Source organism: Anguilla rostrata, chromosome 4 (assembly GCF_018555375.3).
Source record: "Anguilla rostrata isolate EN2019 chromosome 4, ASM1855537v3, whole genome shotgun sequence".
Classification (NCBI taxonomy): Eukaryota; Metazoa; Chordata; class Actinopteri; order Anguilliformes; family Anguillidae; genus Anguilla; species Anguilla rostrata.
Window position 1 is genome coordinate 23665241 of NC_057936.1, and position 19503 is coordinate 23684743.

A 19503-nucleotide genomic window follows, 5' to 3' on the forward strand; every position below is an offset into this window, starting at 1 on the left:
GGACGGTGGGCCATGCTTTAGAAAATTCTGTCTGTACCGTGTGTGGGCTGCAACTGCAGAATGCAGCTATTCGGTTGTCCTTCCTCAGACGGAATTCGATTGAAAAGAATATATTTGAGGGGACCGGCGCTGGGGGCTTGCATGCGTAATGAACGCTTGTGCGGTTGCCGTGTCACTCGTGCGTGCCGATTAAAATGACCGCCGGGACAGAGGACTCTGCAGTTTCGGCTGTGCCTGCAGGGGTGCGTTTCGATTATGGGTCCAGTGCGGAGCCTCAGCAGGAGGAAACGCGTACAGAGCGCACAGATGGGGGAGTATTTTTTTTAAGCTAAAGTCGTGGTATTATGGGGTTAATGGGGTTTGTCTTCTACACAGTGTTTGTCAAATGTTCAGAAGAATTGCTGAATTACTACGTGTACGTTTGTCATTTCCACGGTTGTACAGATGAGTCATTTTCGTACACCATGAGAGCAGTCCCGGTAATACTCAAATAATTCTTTCCACCACCCCATTTGAAGGTCAGTAGTACAGGATTTCATCACGACACTTAAGAATCCCATGATAACCTGTTAGCATTGCTGTTTGAACAGTTATGGTTTGTGAAAAATTGTGGAGGCCTGACAAATCTACTGCATTATAGCTTGAAGCTTATATCAATGATAGCTATATTGGTATCTTTTAGATTACAGACATAGGTTTATTTCTGAACTTGCTGTGCTGTCAGAAGTGTCATTTCCTCTGTGTAATTTACAGGGTTAATGTATTGCATGTAAAGCAGTCTAGCGGGATAGACATGTATTTACCGTGTGTAAATTGATGCCATGACAGAAACAATGCTTGGGCTTCATTTTCTGCAGCCTATGTGCAATAAACATGCATAACAGTACACAACAGAAAATTATTTTTCACCAAACCTGTTCCTAGTAAGAGTCCACATATTAAAGGACTGTAACTGTAAGAATTACATTTTTAGCTATTATAATAATCATTCTGATCTTGAATATGCAAAACTGAGTAGATGGGAAGCTTGTTTTATCAGCAGGTCACGTTGGAGCAGGCTATGAAGCCTGTGTGTGTATAGCATCTGTTGAACACACCCTAGAAACTGTGAACCTCACAGCTGTTGGATAAGACCCATTGAAGCAGTGCTGTGTCTCTTGGCAATACGAGCATGCCAGTCATTCACTTGTCCTGTTTGTCTTTATGACACAATAGGCTCGCTGCTAGCTTTTAGCAGCTCTGCACTTGTCTTGTGTAAACAATTAACTGGAAATGACCATATCTTGCATCATAGGCGCGTGGAATTCTCACAGAGCACACCTGTCGCATCAGTCCAGGGCAATTTGTTTATCCCTGTGGTACTTTTTATCAAAGAGAGAGGCAGGTGTATGTGTTCTCCCTTGGGGATACTATACACAGACTAATATGCTGACAAAACTGCTGTCAATTTAGACAAACTTGAGGACAATAAACCAGCCTTAGGGACTAATAGGGTGTAGTCTTAGGCTTTAGACTCCACTGCAACTCTAACAAATGCTTGTCCACGTGAGCGTGCTTGTGTTGGGGTTTAGCTCAGCGAAAAAGATCAGGGGTAATAAGGGTTTAAAAAGTAGAACACCGTCAGGCTGAGAGTCATTGGTGATGCTTTGGTGGCCACCCTCATCTGTGAAAGAAACTGATAGGACTTCTAATTTGGACACGAGAGTATCTCTGACTGACCAACAGGAGAAAATGTCAGAGATCTCACTGAGGGGAGTGTATATAGGCAGATTGGAGATTACACGAAGAGATTACATATGTGAAAACTGTCGGCCATGTGAGGACAAGGGCAGGGCCACAAACGAGCACTGTGTAAACATCTAGCTTGCACTCTGGTTAAAGCAATCCTGTGTAAAGATGGTGAACATTGAGCCTCTGAAATGAAACTAAAGTAAACCAATTCTCAACTCCATGCAGAATGTCTAAAAACGTTAATTTGCCGGCCAAAATGCACAAGACACAATCTAGATGTAGATGGAGACGGGGAATGAACATGTCTGAGCCCTGCACGCCTCAGTGAACATGGATCTTTTTTAGGTGAGCCATTTTGAGGTGCTGTCCTCACAGCTTTTCACAGCTAATGAACAGACAGCACTTTGTGAGCACAGAAGTTGCATCTGTAGTGGTCGAGGAACAGCCCCTCCAGAAATCTGATAATGCCCTTTATTTTATGACTTACCCAGTATGTAACCTGAACCTTGCCAATGAAAGGCGCAGCATATTATTATAGATGCATACATAAAATTGCTTTCGTTGATAGCAGATCTGACCTTCTGTCAGAGCCTCCCTCCCTCCCACCCAACTGGACACAGACGTGCTCCTTCAGCTGGTCTGCGCTCGGGTTGAGGAAGTACGACACCTTGATTAACCGCTGCCGTCTGTAAGGCTTGCTGTGTTCTGCTCTGACCTGCCAGCCAGCTGCCTTGACACTGGTCAGAGAAAAGCCACAGCAGCTGTGCACTTTCACACCAACCTACTGTGCTTCCCATTTGACAATACAACTCTCTTCCTCATAGCAGGATTACATTACACTTATATAACACGTTTTTAAAAGACTGCACAATGGCAGCAGTCGCTGAGTTTCGGTAGTAGGTGGGTCCCCCTCCAGCTGGGAGGGGGTTAAGGCAAGCCTGCCCCTCTCAAGTTCCAGGGGAATGATGGGTGACATTTAAAGTTTGTAGTGTGAGGGTAGGGGGTTGGGAGGGACACTGAGCAGCAGCACAGCAAGTGTCCATGTCTGTCCCCTTTGTCAATACTGTAATGAGGTGGCTGACCATCTCATCTCCATAACTGGAGTTTGACACCTCTCTCCTTCTCTCTCTCTCTCTCTCTCTCTCTCTCTGTCTCCCCCCCCTCTCTCTCTCTTTCCCTCCCTCTCTCTCTCTCTCAGACAAGCTGTTTGGAAAGCGGCTCCTGCAGGCTGGACGGTACATCATGTCCCATAAGTCCTGGATGAAGACAGTGCCCACAGAAAACTGTGACGTCCTGATGACTTTTACAGGTGCTGTAAATTACTGCTCGAAACAGGTCCTGGTTACACCGTATCTGTCCTGCTCTGTGTCATTATTTATTCATACCCACAAGCCTTTTCAGCAGCGTTTGTTTGCTTTTCAAGCACGTCTTTTTCATTGGTTTATAGGCTATCTGTTCTGCCATTCGTCTGGACTACATTTTTATACTTCAAGTAGGCCTTATTGTATAAACAATAATGTATTTTTGCCTCACATCTCCATTTGTTAACTTTTCATTAAGGCAGTGCTTATGGTTACAGGCTAGAATTTGAAAATTAGATTTATAAATTAATATGCTCTTAATTGAAAGGCAGCGAATTGAAAGTGGTTTCCAACCTCAGTCCTGGGGCACCCCTGTGTATCACATTTCTGATCACAATTACAATCCCAGTATTTTAACATGCTGTTAATCTTCCTTAAGTGCTTTTCAAGTTTAGAGTGATTATATTTACCCTCTTAAGCCACATCATGTCAAAAATAGCTATGCATACCATGAGGAATATAAATCCTTTGTGCACATTGTGTTTATTGTGCTATATTGCAATCAATTGCATAACAGCTGTTCAAAACTGTTCAAAGTAAAGACTGAGGTGAATCAATAGGCTCCTAATTAGGCTGGTGTACACGTATTTAAGTTCTTTCATAATTTTTTCCTTAAATTTATTAACACATTGTAGATCATCTACCAAATGGTTAGTTTTAGCAGGCATGTGCCTGTTGAATGCTCTCAATCTTTAGGGGCCCATTGAATGCCTCAACCTTTATTTTGATCAGTTAAATCATTTTCTTACCTCTTTTTATGTAATTGTTTGCAGTGTAGTACAGTAAGCACAATGTGAGCATGGGACTTTTATTCCTCTTGGCATGCATAGCTATTTCTGACAATGTGGCTTAAGAGGGTAAATAATCCCTCTTAACCTGAAAAGCACCTAATTTAGAAAAATGAACGTCTTGGGATTTCGTTTGTTGTTGGAACGAAAGCTAGCATACAGGAGGGCTCCAAGCCTGAGGATGGGAACCACAGCACGAATCAATCCTTTTTGTAATCATAAGAAAAAATGTCATGGCAAAGGTGGCAGCGGTACATGAAGAATGATTTTGATTTAAATGACCATACACAGTTCTAAAATATATGTATGGAAATATGTATCTAGTCTTTAGTCTAAGACTAAGCTTAATCTTTGTCTGTGAAACTGGCCCTGAATGTCCTGTGTTCTTTCTCCCTAGACAGCACAGATGACCACACACTCCTATGGCTACTGAATCACATCCGCCTGGGTATTCCCGAACTTATAATCCAGATCCGGCACCACAAACAAACACGGGTCTATGCTTTCTTCGTCACGGCAACCTACGAAAAGTAAGCTACGGGCTGAGCACTGTGAGACTCAGAAGTGGGAGTCATAGTTTGCATGTCTCAGTGTAGCCTTTTTTATGAATCAGCTGCATTTTTAGTTGCATCAGAACAGAGTCCACGGTTCAGTTTTAATGTGATAATTACAGGTAGGTATCTTTTTACAGTATCAGATTTATGCCTCTCTAATTTTATCCCTTAGCCAAACGTCTTCATCTGGAGGCAACACTGTGATTTAAACCTTAAACTGTCCTGTCAGTGATTGCGCTGGCCATTTACAGTTACTAGGAACTTCAAATATTCTGGAATTTAATGTCCCCTAAAATATAGTTAAGGAACAGAGTATCACCAAAGGCAGTTTTAAAGGCATACCCCCACTTATGAAAGCAATAACTCATTATCATTTAGAGGTGAAGGAGTTGTCATGTTCTGAATGCCTGCTACAGCTGTCATTTTGTTGGGTCTGGAACAGTAATTTTAAAGAATCTTTTTTAAGAGTTTACAGTGGTGGAATATGTATAGCGATCTGTGATGAGGGAACATTGAATGGTACCCAGCCAGAGTATTGAGCTCTGGCTGCTGAAATACCTCTGTATATGCAACCTTATCTGAAGGACATGGCTAATTTCCACAAGCCTCCTGCTGCCACACCACATTTATGAGGTGTTGAAAGTGAAGTAGTAATGTAGTTAATCCACAGAAAAGCCTTTCAAGAGTTTGTACCCTTGCTTGTTAGAGCTTTCTGGTCCTTCAGCTGTGACCTTTTGTATCCGGTGATGGGAGAGCATCTGTTTGGTTATGTGTAATCTGGCAAACGTGGATATCAAGAATATCGATATCAGGAATATCCCTAAATGTCAGTGAAATCGGCTCTTGAATGTTATCAGGTTTTGTCATAGTCGAGCATTTAGTGGTGTGATTTGAGAAAAGAACGGTGGTAATGAGATTTCTGACCTTAGTGAGCCCACAGGGACAGTGCTTTAAAAAAATGGAGGGCACTTCCCAGAATGCATTGTGGTATCAGTCAGAAACACGGGCAGGAGAGGGAGCTGTTTTCACTCGCCCAGCTCTTAAAATCTTGGCTATCAGCACGTCCACATACACACACACACACACACACACACACACATGCCATTCCTCACGTGCACATGCAGGCAGACACACACTCAGGCCCATCCAGGTAGCTGGCGTGACCCACATTTTTTTGATTGCTGTATTCCTTAAGGGGATGTTTTAAAATAGAATCTGCTTTTTTGTGTCAGTTCGGTCCTTTTCATAAGGAAGGTGAATGAAAGGAAAGGTGCAGTTCTCCAAAGATCCTCTGGATTAATTCATTAGTGCACGTGGTGCATGAAGTATTTAATCGCAATTTTATGACCCCAACAGGTCTAGACAGCCATACCTGAATAGCTAGTGTAATCTGGACAAGTTCCCTATGCAGAGGCCTCTAGAATGGAGAGAGATTCCTAGTGAGCATCAGACATTTCATCTGACCTCACCGACTCTCGCCGAATTGGCCATAAAGCATCTGACAAAACAATTTTTTCTCTCTTACCCTGCTGCAGGTGGCCACTCACATCTGAAATGATTGTTCTAATTTTCAAACAAAGGATCTTGGTGGGGTATTTTTGCTGCTTCATTACTCATATTGTAGATACCGATATATTATCTAAATTAATGTAATATTATATCGCTGTACATCAGGTCCCGCTGATCATTTCTTACAAGTTAATTATCATGACAATGGAACACCAAAGCTTGTTAATCTTTATGATCAAAAGGATGCATTTTTCATAAGTGCTGAATGATAAATAAGTTTAATTTAGTGTTAGGTTTCTCCACTTGCTAAGGAAGACACTGCACCAAGTACTACTTTCTGTGCAAATCATTTAATATGTTTATTCTGCATTAGAAAATATAACCAGTCCACTGCCAGAAAAAAGGAATTTGCTGCATTGCATTAATTAGTGCATCTTTTGAGGCTTTTGGGTCTTATTGTTTTTGTTTTGGGTAATGCACTAGACTTTAGCCTTTAGGGTTTACAGGCTCATTACTCTGTGCTTTACAGATACTCTCCCATTGTTATCGTCGTGTGGCTGAAGGGCCCGCCCTTGACTCTGAGTCAGCATTGCACAGAGGCCAGACATCTGTCAGGGGAGCCCATTTGAAAAAGTGGCCGTGCTCAGAAGCTCGCTGCGTGTGTTGGCTGCGAGAGGCGAGCGCATGACATCACGCAGACAGCAGCGGTCACGCCGCGTGATTGGCCCATTGCGCAGCTGCACATATGCAGCCCCCCGGGGAGGGAGTACACGGTCCTCTTTCGCAGCAGATGGCGAATTGTTGCGTGGCGTGAGGCGAGCAGCTTTTCTTTATTTTTTTTGTTTGCCTGCGGATGTGCGCCCTTCCTGGGAAGTGACAGGAGGGGTAGGGAGGGGAGGAGAGGGAAGGGAGGCGCTGGCCTCAGAGCTCCAAAACACCCCAGATCTCGAGGGAGGCGTGAGCAGGGAAGTTCTACTGTAAAAACAGACCATTAATTGAAGCTTAATTGCTCCAAGCAGCATGGTCCCTTTTGTAATAACACTGTCTTCATGAGTCTCCCCATCCTTACAACTAGTTCCTTTGTTTGTCAGAATATAATGGCCTGCTTGGTCAATATGAACCTATACCCTGAGCTGGCCAAAGGAGGTTGGGCTCCCCTATTGAATCTTGTTCCTCTTAAGGTTTCTTCCTGTATGCCTTCCTGTAGGAGAGTTTTTCCTTGTGACTGTAGCCCTAGGCTTACCTTTTTCTGACGTTTAGGCCATGCTGTGAAGCATAGTGTAAAAATGTTCTGCCAAATGCAATATAGAAATAGCTTTTGATTTGATTTGATTCGCTAATCCGGCCCATAATGCTCTCCTTCACCTCTAACACAATCTGATTTTCACAGGGCGTTCAGTAATGCGTTTCTGAATTCTCTCATCATTTTTGTGTCTGGTTCAAATGTGTAACATGCTAAAAATGTTGTTTGTCTCCCGGTCTGTCAGTTTACTGCGCGGTGCGGAGGAGATGGGTCTTCGCAAAGCAGTGAAGCCGGAGTTCGGCGGAGGCACACGCAGCTTTTCCTGCGAGGAGGACTACATCTACGAGAACATCGAGAGCGAGCTGTGCTTCTTCACCTCACAGGTCAGTGAGAGCACGACACCCCATCCCCATGCCCATCCCCTACAGCTCACTGATATCCTCTGATATGTCCCATCTACCATGGCTGTAGCTGATTTTTCAGTGTTGCTGATTTTTTTTCTTCTTGTTTGCAGGAGCGTCAGAGTATCATTAAGTATTGGTTGGACAATCTGCGAGCCAAACAAGGGGAGGCCCTTCACAATATACAATTCTTAGAGGGACAACCAATCAGTAAGGAGCTCTTTGCGTTGTCCTCTTCAGTCTGTTTTACTGTTTAAAAAGGTAGAATGAGTGCTCAGCCACTAGATATTTTAAAAGTGACAGATTCTGCACAATGTCTGCTTTTTCCACTTATTGAATCCTGTATTACCAGCTGGAAGAAGACTGGCATTGGTGGGTGTGCGCCGTGTTGTTTTGTATTGTTGTGTTTGCATGCGTGTGCACATATGTGTGTTTTTCCTCTCTCTCAGTACCAGAGCTCAGTGCCAGGGGTGTGATTCAGCAGGTCTTCCCCCTCCACGAGCAGAGAATTCTCAGTCAGTTGATGAAGTCTTGGGTCCAGGCCGTGTGTGAGAAACAGCCTCTCGGTCAGTGTTCCTCAGTGCAGTCCATTCCTACAGGGAGTCAGACAGTGTGAAGGTCTTTCTTCAGCTGCTATAATCACACACGCATAGCTGAATAAAGTTTTCTCTACAGTGGACATTTTGTGCACCTTCCCTCTCCTTCGACAGCGTTGGAGGTAAATTGTCACTGTGTTCTTACAGCGCTGTATGGATCATTAATGCTCACAAAGGGTCATGTGACTTATGCTAAGCAGTTATTGCCATGCATGTATAAACCGACCCTTATCACATTTACATTACAGGCATCACATGTTAGGTATAAAAGTTTCTTTAGTTTCATGTAGAAATGAGCAATTTGAGCAAGGTTTTATGACGTGTAATTAGTAATGGTTTTTAAAGCAGAGTATGTTCTGTTTCTCTCTGTCTCTGATAGATGACATTTGCGACTATTTTGGAGTGAAAATAGCGATGTACTTTGCCTGGCTGGGTTTCTACACCACCTCCATGTTGTATCCTGCAGTGATCGGGTTTGTGCTTTGGATGCTCACAGAATCGGACCAGGTGGGAACACGTGTGTGATGTATGAATCTGCCCAGAATGTAGGACGCTCTCTCCACTCTAATGTTCTGTATAACAGCAATTTCACACAATGCACATACAGCTCCCATGTGTTGTGACGGGTGTTAAATGGCTTATATCGAATGAAAGCGAATGTGTGGGAGACATACAGTGCTTATTGAGAGTGTGATGGAGATGGGGCATGTTTTGTATTTCTCCCCAAAGTCAAAGGTGAAATATTATTGTTCAATGTGGTCACCTTCTGTGTTTAACATGAATAATTCCTGCAGTAGGGTTCGTGTGCATGTGCAGTTGTGGGTGTTTGTGGTTGTGTGTTTGTGGTTGTATGCATTTGTGTGCATGTGCGTTTGTGGTTGTGCGCGTTTGTGGTTGTGCGCGTTTGTGGTTGTGTGCGTTTTTGGTTGTGTGTGTTTCTGTGTCTCTGACGTGCTGTGAAACCCCTCTGTGCAGACTAGCCGGGATATCTGCTGTGTGGTGTTTGCACTCTTCAACGTGGTGTGGGCCACCCTTTTCCTGGAGAGATGGAAGCGCAGGGGGGCAGAGCTGGCCTACAAATGGGGGACCCTGGACACCCCTGCCGAATCTCTGGAGGAGCCCCGCCCTCAGTTTCGGGTGAGTGGTTCGCGGGTTAGCGTCCTGCCCGCGGCTGCAGCTGAGCGAGTGCTTGAAGTCCTCAGAGGAATTCACGAGGCCTCATAAAAAATAAACAGAGCGTACGGATAATGAGGAGTCTAGGAATCAATAAGACGGTGGAAAAACATCATGGTGGTCAGAAACGCCGAGCCCTGCCAATGTAAAATGCGTGCGAGTGCATGACAGGAAACATGACGTGCAGGGTATTACTCCCGTCTAAGCATTCTGTGTTATGCGTATTTGTTTTCTGTTCAGTCCTATGGGTCAGTTGTCTCCCCCTCCCTCTCCCCCCTCATAGGGCGTGAAGCGGTGCAGCCCGGTGACCGGCTGTGAGGAGTTCTACTACCCCCCCTGGAAGAGGAGGGTGTTCAGGTGGCTGGTCAGCCTGCCCATCTGTATCTTATGCCTTTCCTTTGTCTTCCTGGCTATGCTCATCTGCTTTGAGCTGCAGGTCAGTGGGGATGGTCTGGCAGCCGGTCTCTCTGCGCACCCGCCGCCTCATGTTTCCCTGACTTCCTTAATGTCCGTGACTGTTAATCGTGTGTTAATATGCCTGTCTGTGTGTACCAGACTGCCAGCTAGGGCCTCAGTGAGTCACTCCAGTTTGTCAGCGCATAAATAATGTAACGTCCCGATTTAACACGGCTGCCATTCGCACTGTGTGAACAGGTAAAATGCCTCAGTGCTGGTCCCTTGTCTTGCAGGAGTTTGTGATGGGGATCAAAGAACTGCCCCGCGTAGCCAGGTTCATCCCCAAAATAATGCTGGCCATCACTGTGACCGCATGCGACGAGGTGTACAGGAAGATCGCCTGCTGGCTCAATGACATGGGTGAGCTGGGCGGGACCTGCGGTGGTGACCCTGGGTGCAGGAGGGGAGAGGCGCAGGGGACAGATCCGTCAGCTGCTGCCCCGCTCTCAGGCCGCATGACTAATGTGTTTGCATGGAGATCATATTCACTGTCATGTGACAGGTGCAATGATTCACTGCAAGTGGCTGTTGATGTGACATTTCTCTCTCCCATATCTCTACAGAAAACTACAGACTCCAGAGTGCCTATGAGAAAAATCTCATCATTAAAATGGTTCTTGTGAGTTTTTTTTTATTGTTTTTGTCTTGCTCTTGGTGACAGCTGTATGACAGGCCATTGGATATCAATAATAGTAGATAACAAAAAGAAATGTTATGCGTCGGCCTGCTGGGTTGCTTATCCTGGTGAGGCGCTGTTCTGTGTGTGTGAATGGGCCCCACCGTCTGGTGTGTAATCCAGGCCGTGGCCAGCAGCCCCACAGGGTGCTGTATAATTGGCTAATCATCGCCTGAGGAGGGAGGGGAAATCTCCCCAAGTCTCCTTGCACAACAGCGCCCCCCTATGGTCAACCAAGCACCCATTGTCTTATCGGCAAATGCTATACGTGAAGAAAAGAAGAGGTCGCTTGACATCTCGTTTCCAACCAGAGAGTACACTGGCCTGTACTCTCCCCGATTGATAGAGAAGGTTGCAATATTGAGCCTGTAAACTGGGCTTTCCAAATTTGGAGAAAGTAGAGGTTTAAAAAAATGTATAACTGATAAGTAGAGTTCATTGTTGTCACATCTCTTGAGGTCATATGTGTTTTTATGCTCTCTTCTTTCTTGCAGTTTCAGTTTGTAAATTCTTATCTCAGCCTTTTCTACATTGGATTCTACCTCAAAGACATGGAGCGTCTGAAAGAGGTGAGCTGCAGGAATCCTGCTCGTTGCCCAGTCCAGCTGGGGTCAGGAGCATCTCTGAGTGGTCATGGGTTTCCGCAGTTACACCCCCCCTTCCTCCACTTGTTCTCCCCCAGGCTCAGCCGTTCCTTTTCCCTTCACTTGTGTTCTTCTCTCTTCCCTCCTGTCTGTCCATCTGTCCATGTGTCTGGCTCCCAAAGTTGCTGCTGGTCTTCTCAATAGCGCAGGGCATTCTGAGACAGGTCAAGGAGAATGTGCTGCCCTTCCTCTTCCTCAAGATCCAGCTCGTGTTCATGAAAGCCCTTCCGACCCTCCGGGCCACCTTCAGGTCCAAAGTACGCCTGCTGGGGCGGGTCCTGGGGGACACGCCCTCTTATGCCCCGCCCCGTGCATGCCAGTGGCTGGTCATCTGTGCCTGATCCATCTGTCTGTCAACCTGTCTTGTCTGCTCGCACTGTCCTGCTCTGCGGCTTTCATTCAGATACCGGAAACCAAAGCCATTGTCATGACTACTGTCACGCACAGAGAAACAAAATATATTAAAACTATTAGTGATATATTAAAGGAGTCCTGCTCTCACCTGTTGTGAAGGACTTTTATTTGCATAGAGGATCTTATATACTGTATTATTCACTTTGTCTGAAATCATTTTCCATGCATCAAGTGACTGAAGTGAATGCTGAAATGTTAAAATGATTCACTTTGGATAATTGCCTGGCTTCTTAAACGTGGTAATTCTGGTATGTAAAATCTTAAGCAATTCAAGTGCTCTTTGGTACTGTTCTCTGAGCTGTCGGCAGAGTCAGATGAACAGTGTTGAACCTGGATTGTGAATGGGTTTGTTTTTGGTTGTACTTTCAAAAGTGAAGACTAGGAGGTCACGCATTTACTGTGAATGGTGGCATGCGTTATGGCACCTGTGTCTCGCTTGCTTCAGAAGCCGAGAACGGTCTGATATTTCAGCAGGTGTTTGCAGTGGATTTATTGTATTTGACTTTTTTATTGTATTTTTTAGCTGGATATTTCTTAGGTCACATAGAGGATAAGGCCACGTATTGCTTCTGAACTGAACTGGACTGAACTGTATCAGGTCTCATCAAAGCATGAAAGTCTATGAAACCTAATTCTCCACCTTATGATTGCTTTGTTCCAAACTATTCTGCAGTGGCCTTGCAGATCTGTGTTCATAATCTTTTATGACTTGCCTGACCTATTTTGGATTTATTTTGGCTAAAGATTAAGGAGGCGAGGGAATTAAAAGTGGTCAGTGAGAGCAGTAGCTAAGTCTGCTCAGTGCTCTAAGTGGAAGAGTGAGGCTCTTTCCAACACTTTTATTAGCTCTGATATTTCCTCCACAGATGCTGGCCACTCTGCTGATCATTCGTCAGTTCTTACAGAACGTGAAGGAGGTTATTCAGCCTTACCTGTACGAGCGGCACAAGTTGGGCGACCTGACGCTCCGGGCCGTGTGGGACCTCCTCCTGTCTGCGCTGCTCAAGTACGGACGCCTGGCAGCCGGGAAGGCCCAGCTCTCCCCCTCCGACCAAACCATGCCCGGCCCGGGTCTGAGGGGCACGCGGCCTGGGATCGGCCAGGCCGAGCGCCGGGAGAAGAAGTGTCTGAACGGGGGCTGCGGCGTTCCTGAGGAAGAGGAGGAACAGGAGGACAGCACGAGGCACAGCGAGGAGGAGAACGAGGAGGAGAGCCTGATCGACTGCGGCCTGAAGCTGCGCAAGGTCAGCTTCATCGAGAAGGTGGAACGGAAGCCCGGGGCCGTGGTGACCCAGGTGGAGGACAACTTCCTGGAGGAGGGCAGTCCCACCATGGTGGAGAAAGGCATGGACCCCGCCTCCGTCTTTGAGCTGTGCGACGATGACGACGATGACAACGAAGTCCCTGAGGTGAAGGAGGCCCCTAGGGAGGCCCTGCCCGCCCCGCTCCCGGCCGGCCCTGAGAGCACCGTCACCCTCCGGCACCGGAAGAGGGGGCGGAGCCTGGAGCGGGAGGACAGCAAGGCCAAGAGGGAGTCATGGATTGAACCCCCGGAGGAGAGCGAGCCCACCACCCTCACCCAGGCCGAGATAGAGAGCTGCATGCAGACATATGAGGTACCCACTGTCTGTGTCAATACACCCGATCACTTTTCTTTATAATAAAAGAAAATGTCCTACTCCCTATGAACTATGCACTACACTCTATGCCCTATACTGTATACCCTATGCCCTACACCCTTAGCTGTTCTTTTACATCCTGAAAAACATAAGCAGTGCTTATCCTTACAAATTTTGCTAGTGGATCAACTGATACCTGTATACCTGGACCTAACTGCATGCTGCTCAGATCATGCTAAACATTGGTTAGAAGAGCAGTTAATGTAGTCTAGTAAATACATGCAGCCTTATGCATTTTTGGAGTCACGATAGAGTCCTGTTTTCTGGTGCTGTGCCCTGCAGGACACCTTCCAGGACTACCAGGAGATGTTCATCCAGTTTGGTTATGTAGTGCTCTTCTCCTCTGCCTTTCCACTTGCTGCCATGTGTGCCCTCATCAACAACATCATTGAGATTCGCAGCGATGCCTTCAAGCTCTGCACTGGGCTCCAGAGGCCCTTTGGCCAAAGGGTGGAGTGCATCGGCCAGTGGCAGGTAAGGCAGCCATAACATAGCATAGCATAGCATAGCATAACATAACATAGCATAGCATAGCATAACATAACATAACATAACATAACATAGCATAACACAATGACAAGAACAGGCTATTCAGTCCAACAACGCTCATCATTTTCCTAAATAATTGTACCTAGTGCTCCGATTACCTACCTATTTACCGCCATATCAAGCCTGGTCTTGAAAACCCCCAGAGTATCGGCCTCTGCTGTGTGACCTGGCAGGCTCTTGCCATAGCGGACTCACATCAAAGCACACCCAAAATATATATTACCAGTCCACAAATATTTTGGATTGTGTGTTTCACTAAACAATACATGCAACAGTGACAATTGCAGTCCCCTTTCAACTTTCTCGCATCTAACTTGCCATATCTAGTCATGCTAGTGAATCTGTTTATTTTTTCCAATCTGTCTGCAGACGGTAATGGAAGCCATGGGCCTCATTGCCATAATTGTGAACTGTTACCTGATTGGCCAGTGTGGTCAGCTGCAGAGGCTCTTCCCTTGGCTCAGCCCAGAGATGGCCATCATCTCCATCGTCATCCTGGAGGTACACACTGGTCCATACTCCCACTGTCTCCATTTCTCTCATCTGGCTATGACCTTCACCACCAGTGCTCTGCCATGTTTGTCCAGCTAAGAAAACAAATACTCAAAGAATGTAGGTTAATGATTTTGTGGAAACATTTATGGTCGAGAGCAGAAAACTCTTGGGGAAACCATATGTATTTGTCCTCAGAGGTCAGTTGTGAGTCTGACGGAGCTTCTCGCTTCTAGGCTATGTTGCAGGGCAGAAAGATGTAACTCGTGTCGGACTTTTCATTTCTGTTTATTTCTGTGCCAACAAAACCACGGATGAGTAATGAGATTTGAGCTGCAGCCAGCTGTGCACCTGTAGTAAATGTCACCGGTAACATGAGCTCGTCGTGACGTTACAATTGGATACTGCCGCGAGCTGGGACGGAGCCTTGCTGATGTCACAGCACAGCACGTACAGTACAAGCATAGCTTTCTATATTAAGACTGATGCAAGCAGCATGCTGCTCTGTCCTGCCCTGCCCCCAAATGTTCTGCACAATCTTCCAGTCCAGATAAAATATTTAAAGCCCCAGTCTTAGGTTACCTTCTGTTTTTCCCTTGTCCTGTCTGTCTCTCTGTCTATCTGTCTGTCTGTATTTATCTGCAGCATTTTGCCATCCTCCTGAAGTACGTCATCCATGTTGCCATCCCTGATATCCCCGGCTGGGTGGCAGATGAAATGGCCAAACTAGAATACCAACGCAGAGAAGCATTCAAGGTAACGCGGTCTGAAGGACCTCTTAATATGTCAGTAGCATATCCAATCTTGCTTGTTAAATTGTATTGTTAAAATGTGTTGGACAGTTGAGCGTATTTGTGCATAGCACTGAGTATTAGTCAGAAAATTTGTGTGTGTGTTTCCTTGCTGGAGCAAGTTTACTTTTTATGTAAAAATACGACTTGCTGGGTGGGTGAAGTTGCGGGGTGATGTGGCGGAGCTGGGCGTGCGCCTGAGCCCGTGTGTCGCGCCATCCTCCGCAGAGACACGAGCGGCAGGCCCAGCAGCACTTCCAGCAGCAGCAGCGCAGGAAGCGGGAGGAGGAGGAGAGGCAGAGGCAGGCCGAGTACCAGGCCCGGCGGGAGCGGGAGAGGGACGAGGGCAAGCCCGACTCTGGAGGGGGGGACCACCACCACGACAAGAGCCACGGGGGCAAGTCGCGGTCCGGCGGGGGCGGCGGAGGCGGTGGCGGCGACAAACCCAAGAGGCCGAGCTCTCTGCTGGCCAACAATAACGTGATGAAGCTCAAGCAGATCATCCCCTTGCAGAGCAAGTTCTCCTCCGGCACGGCGCGATCCCCTCAGTCCCCCACTGGCAGCGAACCCAAACTCCCAGGATTCCTCAGCTTCAAGTTCCTCAAGTCTCCAGAGACCAAGAAGGAGGCGGCCGCTGCTGCTGCTGCCGCCGCTAGCGGTGCTGCCACGGCGACCATGACCAACCTGGAAAAGTCCCAGTCGCCCAGCAAATCCTTCAACCCTGGGAAACTCTTTAACTTCGGTAAGTCAGAAGGGGGACTCTGCATAAACGGGGCCCAGCAGTGTAAAGCTGGGGATGCCTCCCAAGCCCCCGATAAGCAGCCCACCAAGTCTGACCTGAATGGTGTGCCTGAGGAAATTCCCTCGCCCGGAGGAGAAGGTGGGGAGAACGGACATTCGGCCGACTCCGAACCCTCTGGCCCTAAGATCTAATCCTTCAGAAACAACCACAATAAAATTTAAAAAAAACATTCAAAACAAAGGAAGGCCGTGACTGAGGAGAATTCCCAAGCCTGTTGTTTTTTTTTTTCTGAGCAATGTCAGCCGGGCTTGGGTTGTCATAAAGATGAACTGAGATGCGCGTTGAGCCTGCTGTGTGCTGAAACACCCGACAGGCTTTCCGGAGAAATCCCCCTCCCCGTCTACACTCCCTTTTCTGCAATACATATAGGAATGCATGAGCTGCGTTTCTTATCCTTTTAAAGCCTTTTTTTCCTAAAAGGGAAGTGCAGTGTCTCTTAATTTATTCTATAGTCTCAAAATTGTAAGCATATATCAGTGTTTTTCCACTGAAACGCACAGCCTGGTTTTAAAAAAAAAAGAAAGACAAATCTGGTGTCTGAACCGCAGATGTGACATCTCCAAAATCATACTAAAATCCTTCTTGATCATCACAGAAATGATCTCTGAATAACCATAGTGTTGAATCTGAATAGATAACTGAATGTTTCTAGGCCTGTTCTTTTTTAATATAAGAAGAAAGTTGAGTAAGCTCAACAGTGTCAATCAGTGTCTCAAATGTGATTAGTACCACAAGCAAGACAATTCATACCTCATACACTTCCATTTAAGAATTCCTGAGAAACCACAAGCTTTATTTTCTAAGCAAAATAATCAAAATGCTTTGTGTATTTCCTCCCAGCCATCTGCAATATATAAAGAATATGATGTTTTTCAACAGAATGTAAGAAAAGGGGGTTTGTAGCTTTGGTGGGGAATGAGAGGCACAGTTGAAATTGATGAGATCGGGAACACACTTGCTATGTCACCCTGTGTCTTTCTTATCATTGAGAGAGGGAGTGTGTTTGAGTGTGTGTGTGAGAGAGAGAGAGAAGAGTAGCTTCTGACAAGGAAGGCTTAGGGAACTAACAGAGCATCACATATGGTTGAGCCAGTAGCTGTGTATTTGGCTGGCTCACTGGTGGTGAAGTGCGGTGGTGTTGGTGGTCTTAAACTTACGAATGCGGATTCTCTTTCTAGCACATTGAGTATCTCTGTCACAACGACACAGGTGTAGCGTAATGAGAGGCCTACATGTTTTTAAGTTTTCACACAGGGATGGAGTATTGGCTCATACCCCAGTCAGCCAGAGGAAAGGGCTACTGTGTGCCACAGGTAGAGTAGAGATGTCCGTCTATGCCTGGGACAGTTTGCGTCGTTTATTTAATATGTGCCATTACTTTTAACGTTCAGTTCGCAAGAAAGCCAGAAAGCGGTGAGGTAACATTATCATGCACGGCTCACGGCAGATTAATAGAGTAACAACAAACAAAAAAAACGTTTGCACTAAACCCTGACGCCCTACAAGGAGAAATAGTGTTGTCTGCAGGGGGATGGGAGAATACCAGCCTGCCTCATAACATATGCAAAAGCTGGAAATGTCTTTTTTTATTGCAACATGTCTCTTAAATTTTTTAGACATTCAATCCATTCTGTTGGATTCTTGGTTTGTGCATTTTGGTGCTGCTGTTCTTATTTATTAATATAGTGAGTAATGTTTCATGTATTCCAGTCTTAGATTATGTTAAGTTTGTTTATTTTTTATGTGGACATGGTTTTATTTGTTTTTTTTTTTTTTTTAATTAATGATTTGCCAAAGCAACATCAAATCCAGGACACTGGCAGGGCTTTTAAACCACATCCGGAGCCATACTTACGTGTTTAGTGTCAATATTAAAAAATGTGACACTTTCCACTTGTCTTATTTAAAATGTAGATTTCACACATCCTACCACCTCCGTAGAGAGTCCCATGGGGCATATGGAATCCCACAGATGAAACGGCTCAATATTCTCCATCTCAGTAAACAAACTCAATGCGTGATTCATCTGTGTTGCAATTCCACTTTTGGACCAGAAGGTTGCGCCAGAAACAAGTTTTAAAAAGAACCCTGGTGACCCTGACAACAGCTTCATTGTTAGAGGAAAGATATACAGAGGATTAGTGCAGTTGGGCCTATACAGCAGCTGTTTTTACAGGTCCGGCATGTAGTAATTTAAAGCATGGAACAAGCTGAAAAGAATCCAAGGATTCATTTGTGGCCTAAGTATTAATGATAGGACCCAGACCATCATCATAATGCATGTCGTCAGATAAGTCTGCAGTGCATTTCCTGTTTCCTCACTAACCCTATCAAGGAACTTTGCAATAAAGAGCACTGAACCATAGTACAACATTACTACTCTTGTCAAGAATGCTCTCCTATGCATTCTTTAAAGCAGCAATTTAAGTCAGATGTAGTCTGACCTCCCTCTCATTCGCAATCTGAACAGTTTGGGCTGATGCAGACACATCTTTCTAAAATATAAAATCTAATTAAATAATTATTCCCTAGCGCGCTGTATCCTTAAGACTCTCATCCATGTCTGCTTTTAGGCTAGGTTTAGGCTAATACCCCAAAAATGCTATCACCCCGTCTTCTCTCAAATTATGACTTATAGTACTTACTGTACTAACATTTGGCGGCATAAGAAAACATTCATGACAATGGATTTACCCATCTTCGATGGTAATGTGCGTTGGGCTTCAAGGCTAATTCTTAATTCAAATATTTCTGCTCTTATATAGTCAAACATAAATGAATGAAAGAGACAGAGCTCTATGAAAATATTCAGTTTTACTCAAACACAGAGGCCCACTGGATTTCCTTACGGGGGTACGAGGCGGGCACACATAAACATGTTAATGCAATAAACCAAGTCAAAGAGGATATGCATTATCCCAGCAAGTGAATGTCTTGCATCAGTGGTCATGAAAAAGGTTCATCTTCACTGGGTCTGGATTCTGCAACACGTTACTACTGTGCACTTAATTCAGAGTTTGAAAAGAGACTATTTGTGCTCTTGGATGTTTTTTGGATGTGAATTATGCGAAACTACTGAAAAAAGAAATCCCTTGTGGTACGGTTTTGTTCAGTTTATCGGTGGGTCCATTGTTGGTTTTTGCACTGAAGGGTCAAAGGGATGTGAAATGATTTAAAAGTAAGATTTGAATTTTGGGATTTTAGTTCTCAGAGTAGCATGAGTCAGACTTAAATTCTAAACAAACAACGTATGCTTGGTTTATGTTTAACTGACATGCTGTAAATGAGCTTAATTTTATATGGGGGAAGAAACAAGTGAATAGGAAAGTAAGGGTATTGGACCATGAGGAGAGGTAGAAAATGAGAAGGAATTTGCAATGTGAGAGTTCCCACCCATTTCTTTACTAATAAAAAAGCAAGTCTTCATGAAAACTTCACCTGAGTGGACTTCATGTGCTCTTCCAATATACCACTGTACAAAAAAAGTTTTGTTTTTAATAGAAAAAAAAAACTTGGAAAATGAATTTATTTATTTCTTTTAATTTATTTTGTCATATTTTTGTAAGACCTTCAAATAGATAATAAAACAGTTCAAAATAAAATGTGTTTCAATTCCCAAATGTCTTGTAGCATGCAAGGCAACT

The 19503-nt window shown here is 45.1% G+C and overlaps 1 protein-coding gene across 3 annotated transcripts in view; it reads left to right on the plus strand.

The window, feature by feature from the left end:
- Window positions 1-19294, plus strand: part of ano8b (anoctamin 8b) — a 33271-nt gene extending 13977 nt beyond the window's left edge. For 2 of the 3 annotated variants that reach the window (XM_064331579.1, XM_064331581.1), the window contains exons 2-18: window positions 2930-3040; window positions 4278-4410; window positions 7431-7569; window positions 7701-7797; window positions 8037-8153; window positions 8563-8690; window positions 9159-9320; window positions 9640-9792; window positions 10046-10172; window positions 10376-10431; window positions 10983-11057; window positions 11255-11389; window positions 12413-13162; window positions 13508-13699; window positions 14144-14275; window positions 14912-15022; window positions 15286-19294. In XM_064331579.1, the coding sequence (XP_064187649.1) occupies window positions 2930-3040; window positions 4278-4410; window positions 7431-7569; window positions 7701-7797; window positions 8037-8153; window positions 8563-8690; window positions 9159-9320; window positions 9640-9792; window positions 10046-10172; window positions 10376-10431; window positions 10983-11057; window positions 11255-11389; window positions 12413-13162; window positions 13508-13699; window positions 14144-14275; window positions 14912-15022; window positions 15286-15990 (3323 nt within the window). In that variant the 3' untranslated portion in view covers window positions 15991-19294. The remainder of the gene's footprint in view (window positions 1-2929; window positions 3041-4277; window positions 4411-7430; window positions 7570-7700; window positions 7798-8036; window positions 8154-8562; window positions 8691-9158; window positions 9321-9639; window positions 9793-10045; window positions 10173-10375; window positions 10432-10982; window positions 11058-11254; window positions 11390-12412; window positions 13163-13507; window positions 13700-14143; window positions 14276-14911; window positions 15023-15285) is intronic. The other variant, XM_064331580.1, reaches the window with a different exon arrangement.
- The last annotated feature ends 209 nt before the right edge of the window (window positions 19295-19503 follow it).